The sequence below is a fragment of the Cherax quadricarinatus genome, chromosome 87 (assembly GCF_038502225.1).
Source record: "Cherax quadricarinatus isolate ZL_2023a chromosome 87, ASM3850222v1, whole genome shotgun sequence".
Lineage (NCBI taxonomy): Eukaryota > Metazoa > Arthropoda > Malacostraca > Decapoda > Parastacidae > Cherax > Cherax quadricarinatus.
The window spans coordinates 700838-712094 of NC_091378.1; the positions used below are offsets into that span (position 1 = coordinate 700838).

General features: G+C 40.0%; 1 protein-coding gene across 4 annotated transcripts in view; it reads right to left on the minus strand.

The window, feature by feature from the left end:
- bor (ATPase family AAA domain containing bor) overlaps nt 1-11257 on the minus strand; it is a 130426-nt gene that overhangs the window by 94310 nt on the left and 24859 nt on the right. For all 4 annotated transcript variants that reach the window (XM_070103709.1, XM_070103710.1, XM_070103711.1 and 1 more), the window contains exon 7: nt 1971-2128. In XM_070103709.1, coding sequence (XP_069959810.1) covers nt 1971-2128 — 158 coding nt within the window. The remainder of the gene's footprint in view (nt 1-1970; nt 2129-11257) is intronic.

An 11257-nucleotide genomic window follows, 5' to 3' on the forward strand; every position in this document is an offset into this window, starting at 1 on the left:
AGTATGTCAAAAACCCCTACGCGTAAGACGTACTAGTACGACGAAAACCCTCAAAGGGTTAAACATCTCTTATGCCCTACACCCATTCTTTTGTCTCCGGATTTATCAAAACCCTTTGTACTACAGATTGATACGTGTGAATTGAGTTTTGGGGCAATATTACTCCATGCTTTTGGTGAGGGTGGTCTGGAGCCTGTGGCCTACGACTCAGCCAAATATCAGGCCTATCAGCAGGCCTAGTCTACTACTGAGGAGGAGGGCCTGGCTCTGGTACTTGTGCTGGAGCATTTTGACGTGTTTTTGTACAGTACATCATGTGGTCATTGTCTTCAGTGACCACAATACTCTGATGTACCTCAGCTCATTGAAGAACAAGAACAAAGACTGATGCAATGGGCTTTATGGCTACAAACTTGCAACCTCTCCATACGCCACATAGCTGGCAAAGATAACATGCTGGTGGATGCCCTTTCGAGAACTTGATTCTATTAGGATGTGTTAGGGACAAGGGTAGTAAGCTCTTTTTTTTCCCTTATGGTCATGATGTAAAATTTGAGTTAATCTGACCACAAAGGTTTTGTTTTAGTGAGGGGACACTTGTTTCTATTCACAAGTGTCTTGAACCTAAGCTAGCCATACTGTCTGTTGTCTCACTCTACGGTTGTATCTGACTTGGAAGTCCTCTGAGTTGATCACTACCTAATGAGCTGAATGGTTGACAGGAAAGGCAGTTCCATTAGTATTTCATGCCTTGGGGGGGCACTACCCAAGAAGGATGCCTAATCCTGATTATTAGAGCCCTTTTGGGGTGGGGGTGTGGTATGCTGAAAGTATGTTACATTTTATTCAGTGTATGTCACACACCCATATAGGCATGCCTTCCAACCAGTCAACCAGGTGCTAAGAATTTAATGATCAGGGGCTTCATCATTATACCAGTACCTTAGTTGAACCCATCAATCACAAGGAAGCCTGCCAAAAGCTGTGAAGCTACTTGGGATGCTCGTGAAGCAGCTTTGGCAGACTTATGTTCCCAGCTGGTAGCCACAGTTCTCAGCATGTCTTGCTTCCATTTGCCTCATTGTACATAATTGTAAATACTGTACATAGGCTTATTTTGGTGAAGGAAATACAATCATTTATTCTCTGCTGCCTTTTTTGCTAGTTCCTAATTGGTTATTGTGCTATGTGTGGAGGCCAATAGTCTACACTTGTGCTCGTAATACACTTCTTCTTTCAACAAAATGGCCGTATTCCACCAAGGTTGGGTGGTTCAAAAAGAAAAACAAAAATTTCTCTTTTTAACTTTAGTAATATATACAGGAGAAGGGGCTACTAGCCCCTTGCTCTCGGCATTTTAGTCGCCTCTTATGACATGCATGGCTTATGGAGGAAGAATTGTGTTCCACTTCCTCATGGAGAAATACACCATAGCACTAATTTCTTTTACAACTCCATCTATAAATATATGACATTACATAATGCAGTTTAAGACCTACTTTTACTGAAAAATAATCTCCCTCTCTCCTATCTACCCTAACCTGCACCTCACTATCCACACAGAAGCTCTTTACTGCATTAATTAAGCCACCACCTATTCCACACATTTGCAACATTTGCCACATTGCTCCCCTATCCACTCTATCATATGCCATTTCTGAATCCATAAATGCAATGAAAAGTTCCCTACCTTTTACTAAGTATTGTTCACTTACGTGTTTCAGTGTAAACACTTGGTTTACACAATCCCTACTTTTTGAAAAACCTCCTTGTTCCTCTGCAATCCATGGGTGTGTATCGAAAAATAGATTCAGAGTTTCTAACACTACTTACAATTTTCAGGGGCACAATATTGCAAATAAGGAACCTACTGTATATAGTACAAAAGAATTTTTAACATCAAGAACCAGAATATAAGCTTAAATTAAACCTGTGTAAAATATAGGATTTTTTTTTTTTTTTGGCTTTACCTAGTCTGGCTTCCACAAATCTGAACATAATTCCTAATGAGCCTTTAGCAGCATAGTATCCGGCCGTAAGAGCAACTAGTCCACCAACTGCAGCTTGGATCTTTGCAGGATCACTCAAAAATGTATCTAAACCAGTGCCAATTGCTGCACCTGCTGTCCTGTAGAAAAGAAAAAATATGATAATTTTATTATGAAGGTTTAACAAACATTATGATGAGGAAGAGGTAAGTCTGTGAAGCTCATGTACTCTACACACAGTTACAGTTGGTGCTTGAATAATAGGCTTGCAACCAATAAGAACTGGAAAATAGTTTGTGCCAAACAGAGGTCAGATATAGAAAAAAAAATTGTGGTAGTGTGCTATAGGATGAGTTGCTCATGACATACCAGTCAACACTATACATAACCTCTGAGCTAAAACTACATGACCAAAAGTTCATGGAAGGCAGATTGACAGTAGATTGTTGTTTTATATTCAAAAGAAGCACTAAACCTACAGGGGTCATACAATACTTGGAGAATATGAGACAATCAGGTTTGACTCACAGAAGGTAAAGACAGCTACAATCTCATGGATCAAGAGCACTTCACCAGTACCAAGACACCTACTAAAGGGCTACATCTGTGCTTGGCAAACTCTAGTATGCATTAGAGATGGGAGACACTATATAGTGCCTGGGAAATGAGAGAGAATTAGATTTGACTGAAGGAAGGGAGGGGTCATAATGATGGGACAAAGCCAAAATTTTTGCTAATACCAATAAAAACTTTTAGGCCAACACCAATACCATAAAAATTAGCATACCTTTTTCTTTCAACAAACCAGCCATATTCCACTGAGGCTGGGTGGCCCAAAAAGAAAAAAAAAAATTTTCTTTTTAAATTTAGTAATGTATAGAGGAAAAGGGGGTTACTAGCCCCTTCTGGTATTAATTAAGTTTGAGTACTGAGGTTCCACTATATTGGGTAAGCAACATATACAGTGGACCCCCGGATATCAGCCAATTCAGATTTTGGCCGCTTTTTTGGTCGAAATTCTATCCTGGATTTCAGCCGGCAATTCGGAAATTGGCCGTATTGGATGCATCCGCCTGCCACTCCGCTGCATTCGTGAGTCAGTCTGGCTGTGTGTCTGGGTGAGTGAGCAACATTCTGCTCTTTCATCCAAACATTTCATTATAATCCATTGTTTTTTGTGGTTGTTTATTGAGTGCGACTGCAAAATAAGCCACCATGGGCCCAAAGAAAGTTCCGAGTGCCAGCCCTTTGGTAAAGAAAGTGAGAAATACGGTAGAATTCAAGAAAGAAATTGTAGCAAAGTACAACAGTGGTGCACGTGTGCTCCAGCTTGCCAGGATGTATGGGAAATCGAAATCAACACTCACTTCCATTCTGGCAAAGAAAGTAGAAATCAAGGAAGCTCATGTTGCAAAAGTGGTAAATATGCAAACGAAACAAAGATCACCAATAATTGAAGATGTGGAGAAGTTATTGTTGGTGTGGATCAACAATAAACAATTAGCAGGAGACAGTGTTGTGGAGTCAATCATTTGTGAAAAGGCAAGGCAGTTGCATGCAGATCTCATGAATAAAATGCCTGGAACGAGTGCTACTGTTAGTGAATTTAAGGCCAGCAAAGGCAGGTTTGACAGATTTAAGAAGCATAGTGGCATACACAGTGTTGTAAGGCACGGTGAGGCTGCAAGTTCAGACAAACTTGTGGCTGAAGAATTCGTGCTTGAATTCAAGGAGTACATAGAGGCTGAAGGATTCGTCCCCCAACAAGTTTTCACTTGTGACGAAACAGGCCTCTTTTGGAAGAAAATGCCAAAGAGGACTTATATCACACAGGAGGAAAAGGCACTGCCAGGACACAAGCCTAGGAAGGATAGGCTTACTCTTTTGTTCTGTGGTAATGCTAGTGGGGATTTCAAAGTGAAGCCTTTACTTGTGTATCACTCAAAATCCCAGGGTGTTCAAGAAAAACAATATCATCAAGAGTAAATTGTATGTGTTGTGGAAAGCTGGGTCACAAGGCAAATTTTCACTGACTGGGTCCATGAAGTGTTTGGCCTAAATGTGAAAAAAATAACTCTAGGAAAATAAATTGTCACTCAAGTGTGTCCTGGCACTGGACAATGCCCCTGCTCATCCTCCAAACTTGGTAGACCAATTGCCTATGGAGTTAAGTTTTATAACAGTGAAGTTCTTGCCTCCTAACACCAATCCTCTCATCCAGCCTATGGACCAGCAGGTAATTTCTAACTTCAAAAATCTCTACATGACAGCAATGTTTCAAAGGTGCTTTGAAGTGACCTTGGACACTGACTTGACCCTAAGAGAGTTCTGGAGGAATCACTTCAGTATCCTCCACTGCATAAGTCTTATAGGTAAGGCTTGGCAGGGAGTGACTTCCAGGACTTTGAACTCTGCTTGGAGAAAATTGTGGCCAGAATGTGTCCTCGACAAGGATTTTGAAGGGTTTGAGGCTGACGACCCTCTGCCTGCTGTGGAATGTATTGTGTCTTTGGGGAAGTCCATGGGGTTGGATGTGAGTGGCGAGGATGTGGAAGAGTTGGAGGAGGACCACAGAGAAGAGCTAACCACTGAAGAGCTGCAAGACCTTCATCTGCAAATAAGCTATATCTGCAACATGTTCAGTGACAAAATCTTGTCCACCTTCAGACAAATCTTAGAGATGCCAGAAACAGACCTCTCTGGACAGTTTTTTTTTGTGCAACAGTGGTGCAGTGACTCTCAAGCTGGTCCAAGTGCCAGTAAAAGACAAAGAAGAGAAGTAACCCCGAATAGGGACTTGATACCTGAAGTCCTTATGGAGGGAGATTTCCTTTCCAAACAATAACCTCAACTCCCTCTCCCCTCCTCACCTTCTTCAAGGTGTGTAATGTTCATTTATCATTAAAATTTGTGCTTTATATTTATTTCTCATTGTTTTGTGTATGTAAAACTATAGTTAATCTTTAAAAAATGTATTTTTTGTTAATATTTTTGGGTGTCTGCAATGGATTAATTGTATTCACATTAATTCTTATGGGAAATATTACAGTGGACCCTCGGGTAACGATTTCAATCCATTCCACAGAGTTTGTCCTTAACCGATTTTATTGTTATCTGATTTAATTTTCCCCATAAGAAATAATGGAAATCCAATTAATCTGCTCCTGCTGTCAGGAGGCTTGACAGAACAGTTCTTCAATATGATGCAATTATCAACTCTACGGCTTATTTATCTATCACAATTAATCTAATATGACATAATAAACAATATTAATAACATAGAAACATGATATATACTCTAGAATGAATAAAATATGTCATAATGTATGTGAGGATAAGTGATGGAAGTGTTGTTGTTGGGTTTATAATAGCCACTGAGAGAAGCCATACATAGTGGAGCTTAGTTTAAACTTATATTCTGCTGGTGGAGGCACCAGCAGAACCCACCAATACTATCACACTTAAACAATGTATGTAATTTACAAATAAAAAATATTTACATTTTAATTTATATACAGTGAACCCTTGGCTTACGAATTTAATCCATTCCATGACCTCGTTTGTATCCTGATTTGTTAGGTAAGACACATATGCAACAGTTAGGTATCTTTATTTTGAAATGTTTCACCAACACAGTAGGCTTCTTCAGTCGAGTACAGAAAAGTTGATAGAAGAGACGTGAAGACTATGTAATCAGTCCATCACCCTTGAAGTTTTGAGGTGGTCAGTCCCTCGGTCTGGAGAAGAGTATTGTTCCATAGTCTGAAACAATATGGAGTTGAAGTAACAGGATGGAGCCTTATATACCGCCAGGAGGTGAGATGTAGGCCACAGGTAGAGGTAAGAATGTAGTCGTTGGGAGGTCACGTCCCTCTCAAATCCAGCCATTCTCACTAGAAGAAGTTGTCCAAGTTGTTTTCTGTTCTGTACCAAGATACCATTGTGTTGCAGTGTTTGACAGAGTGAATATTAAAATGGTATAAAATACCGACAGGTTGTTAGGTAAGACATAAGAACACAAGAATGGAGGAACACTGCAGAAGGCCTACTGGCCCATGCGAGGCAGGTCCTTATCAAAACGACCTCTACCTAAAGCTACCCAAGAAATAACTCCCGTACCCAATGACACCAATCAAACCCAGCCCCTCCCACTCATATATTTGTCCAGTCTCTTCTTAAAGCTACCCAAGGTTCTAGCCTCTATCATCCAACTGGGAAGACTGTTCCACGCATCTACAACTCTGTTAGAAAACCAGTACTTACCTATGTCCTTTCTAAATCTAAATTTATCCAACTTAAATCCATTATTTCTGGTTCTTACCTGGTTCGACACCCTCAGTACTTTATTAATATTTCCCTTGTTCATGCCCGTCATCCACTTATACACTTCAATGATATCTCCCCACATTCTACGCCTCTCCAGAGAGTGGAGATTAAGGCTTTAAGTCTATCTTCATACGGGAGGTTCCTTACACAGTAAATCATTTTAGTCATTCTTCTCTGTATGTTCTCTAATGAGTCTATATCCATCCTGTAGTAAGGGGACCAAAACTGAGCAGCATAATCTAAACGAGGCCTCACTAGTGATGGATAGAGCTGTAATATATAACTTTTGGACTACTGTTACTTATACTACTTGAGATAAATCCAAGTAATCTGTTGGCCTTGTTGCGCACACTAAGGCACTGCTGTCTTGGCTTTAGATTTCTGCTCACCATGACTCCCAAGTCCTTTTCACATTCTGTATGATCAAGCTCTACTTCACCTAGATTATAGCTTCGAGGGTTATTTTCATTACCAAGGGCAAGTACCTTACACTTATCTACACTGAACTTCATCTGCCATTTTTCAGACCAGGACATTTTGTCCAAATCCTCCTGGAGTTCATAGCTATCCTCCTCAGAGTGAATTATACGGCCAATCTTTGTATCATCAGCAAACTTAGTCATGTCACTCGTAGTCCCTTCATCAAGGTCATTAATGTAAATTATGAACAAGAGAGGGCCTAAAACTGATCCTTGTGGAACGCCACTAGTGACTAATCCCCATTTAGATTTCACTGAACTAATGGTAACTCTCTGCTTTCTATTGGTAAGCCATGCCTCTATCCATGCTAGAACTTTACCTCCTATACCATGAGCTGCCACTTTTTTCAAGAGTCTCCTGTGAGGTACTCTATCGAAGGCTTTACTCAAGTCCAAATAAACAATATCATATTCCTTATTACTGTCAACTGCCTCAAATGTTCTATTGAAGAACGTCAGCAAGTTTGTCAGGCAGGAACGACCTCTCGTGAATCCATGCTGAGATTCATTTATCAAGCTATGCTCTTCAAGGTGACTTCTAATAATGTCAGCTATAATTGATTCCAATAACTTGCCCACTATAGATGTCAGGCTTATTAGACGGTAATTTGAAGGAACGGACTTATCCCCCGATTTGAATATAGGAACCACATTAGCCATCTTCCACAGCTCTGGCACAACACCGGTAAGGATGGACGCATTAAACACACTCGTTAATGGCTGACTAAGCTCCATCTTGCATTCCTTAAGTACCCTGGAAAACAACTCATCGGGTCCCGGGGACTTATTTTGCTTCAGTTTGTCTATCTGTTTAATAACTATGTCCCTCGTGACAGTAATATTAGTTAATTTAAATTCGTCAGGAACTAAATAATTGTTAATTACTGGAATCTCATTTACATCTTCCTGTGTAAAAACTGACAAAAAATAGTCATTAAATAAGGAACACATTTCCAGTTCGTTATCCGTCAGCTGTCCATTCCTAATTTTCAGAGGTCCTACTTTTTCCTTCACCTTTGTCCTATACACTTGAAAGAACCCCTTTGGATTAGTCTTTGATTCATTAGCAACTCTAATTTCATAGTCACGTTTAGCCTTTCTAATCCCCTTCTTTACTTCTTTTTTAAGCTGAACATATTGGTCAGTAAGGTTAACCTCTCCATTTCTGATGCACCTATAAATTCCCCTTTTCTCCCCTAATAGATGCTTTAACCTACTGTTAACCCATTTGGGATCGTTATTATTAGACCTAATATCTCTCTGGGGAATGTATATACTCTGGGCACAGTGTACATTATTAAGAAAAAAATCATAATCATAAGTATGATCATCGCCAATAAAATCATTAGCTAGATAACCCCAATCAAGATTAGACAGATGTTCCCTAAGTCCATTATAGTTGGCAGAACGGAAATCAGGGATTTTTTCTGTATTATCATTATTCTTGCATTCCCAGTTAATGCTAAAAGTGATGGACTTGTGATCACTTGCGCCAAGCTCTTCAGTGATCTCCAGATTATTCACGAGTGTTTCCTTATTTGACAAGACTAGGTCTAGCAAATTATTACCCCTGGTAGGCTCTGTTACGCTCTGCTTCAGAAAACAGTCCTGAACTGTTTCCATAAAGTCACTGGACTCTAGATTACCTGTCAAAGAATTCCAGTCAATTTGACTAAAGTTAAAGTCCCCTACTATGACTATGTTATTGTGTCTAGAAGCCCTAGCAATTTCGTCCCAAAGAAGTCTCCCTCTATCATGATCCAAGCCAGGAGGTCGGTATATTACACCAAGAATTAGTTTCTCTTGACCTTCTACAAACTCTACCCAAACAGATTCTGTTACTCCTCCATCTGTTTTTATACCTGTTTTTATGCAACAATTAATATTTTCTCGAACATATAATGCAACTCCTCCCCCCTTCCCATTATATCTATCCACATTGAACAACTTAAATCCCTGAATATTACACTCAGCAGTCATATCCCGACTCTTTAAATCATACCACGTTTCAGTTAATGCAATGATATCAAAGTTCCCAGCACATGCTACCAAATGTAGTTCATTAATTTTATTTCTTGCACTTCGACTGTTAGCATAAAATACCATCATATGTTTTTTCTTCTGCACATTTTCCCTATTGATCTTTGTTTTTACACAATTTCTGAAATTATCATTACCCAGAGTTACTCCATAACAGTTACTATTAAGATTTTTAATATCAGAGCATAAGTCAATATATCCATACTCATTATTTATCATTTCTAAACCCATACCTCTAACTAATCCTAGTTTAAAGTCCTAACAACCCCCTCAACTGAGTTAGCAAGAAAACCCACACCTGCCCTGGATAAGTGAACCCCATCCCTGGCATACATGTCATTTCGGCCATAGAAGTTGTCAATGAATGGTACTGCATTATCCTTACAGTGTTTATCCAGCCAACAATTAATACCAATTGCTCTGGACAACCATTCATTACCAACACCTCTTCTTGGCAAAATGCCACATATAACAGGGCACCCCCCCTTCTTCCTAATTATGTCTATAGCTGTCCTGAACTTTCTAACTAAATCCTCACTTCTACGCTTGCCTACATCATTGCCTCCAGCACTGAGGCAAATAATAGGATTGATCCCATTACCGTTCATGATGTTGTCAAGCCGGCTAACAATGTCCTCCATCCCAGCCCCAGGAAAGCAAACCCTCTGTCTCCTACTCCTGTCCTTCAAGCAGAATGCCCTATCCATGTATCTAACCTGGCTATCCCCAACAACAACAATATTCTTACCTTCCTTGTTGTCGTTCGTCGTGACGATCCCAGTAGTCGACTCACATTCGTCGGGTAGCACCGAGAATGCGTTGGAGGTTTCCACAAGAGTTTCCACAGCAGTCTCTTTCTTCTTCATCGTTTCTGGCTTTCCATTAGTTTTCTTGATCGTCAACTTCGTCACCTGCTGTCCAGCTACTGACCACGATCCCTTCTTGACCTGAGGACTCGAAACAGGAGGACTACTACGAATCCTCTTGTTTTCCTCGGTCAATCGCTGTATCTCCATCTTCGCTACCCTCAATTCTTCCTTAAGCTGCTGGTAGAGTTCCTCGATGGAGGGCATCTTGGTTCAGTCCACGGGAGCACACAAGACACTTCTTCACAGAGTTAAGTACAAGTCACCACTGAGTTAAGTACAGGTCACATGCAACATGCAACAGTTAGCTATCGTATGCCGAGTCAATTTTCCTCATTTAAATTAATTGAAATGGCATTAATCCATTCCAGCGGAATTCCTGCTCTTAGGAGGCATGACAAAATACTTCAGTATGATGCTAATATCAACTCTACGGCTTATTTATATATCACAATTTATCTAATTTAACCATCACTCAAGGAATGAACAACAGGTGCATTATTGTCAGTGTTCAGCATTTCTTCGATGTCAGCTTCCTGTAACTCCATTAGCACACAGTCAAGGTGAATAAATAGAATTGTCAACGCTTATTGCTTGGGTATGTTTATTCTGTTAGTGGGTTGGATCTGTGAAGGACCTGTCTAGTATGGGACAACAGGCCTACTTCAGTGCTCCTCCTTTCTAATGTTATTATGTACCCATGACACCAATCATACTGATCCCCTCCCACTCATATATTTGTCCAATCTCTTTTTAAAGCTACTCAAGGTTCTATCAAAGCTAAAACCTTGGGTAGTTTCAAATTTAGGTTGGATAAATGCATGAGTAGAGGGGTTGGATTTGAGTGGGACTTGCACGTGAGTAAATAGGATTATTAATACCATAATCTGTAAGGATTTAATGTTAAGAATTAATCTAAGTCTGCCCGAAATACCTAGCTAGGTGTCCTAGTGGTCCCCTCTGTAATTAGTATTTTATAACATGTAAACCACACAATACCCAAAACCTGTAAACCCCACATTGTAACCCTTATAGAGAATAAACTTGAATTGAATTGAATTGAATTGGCTCTTGTTCTTGTTTATTTCCTCTTATCTCCATTGGGAAGTGGAACAGAATTCTTCCTCCGTAAGCCATGCGTGTTGTAAGAGGTGACTAAAATGCCGGGAGCAAGGGGCTAGTAACCTCTTCTCCTGTACAAATTACTAAATTTAAAAAGAAAAACTTTTGTTTTTCTTTTTGGGCCACCCTGCCTTGGTGGGATACAGCTGGTGTGTTAAAAAAAAAAAAAAAGATTGCTAGTATCTTTTTTGTCTCATGAACATGCAAGATTTCAGGTACGTCTTGCTACTTCTACTTACACTTAGGTCACAATACACATGCATATACAAGCATATATATACACACACCCCTCTGGGTTTTCTTTATTCTTATTGGCTCTTGTTCTTGTTTATTTCCTCGTATCTCCATTGGGAAATGGAACAGAATTCTTCCTCCATAAGCCATGCGTGTCGTGAGAGGTGGCTAAAATGCCGGGAGCAAGAGGCTAGTAACTCCC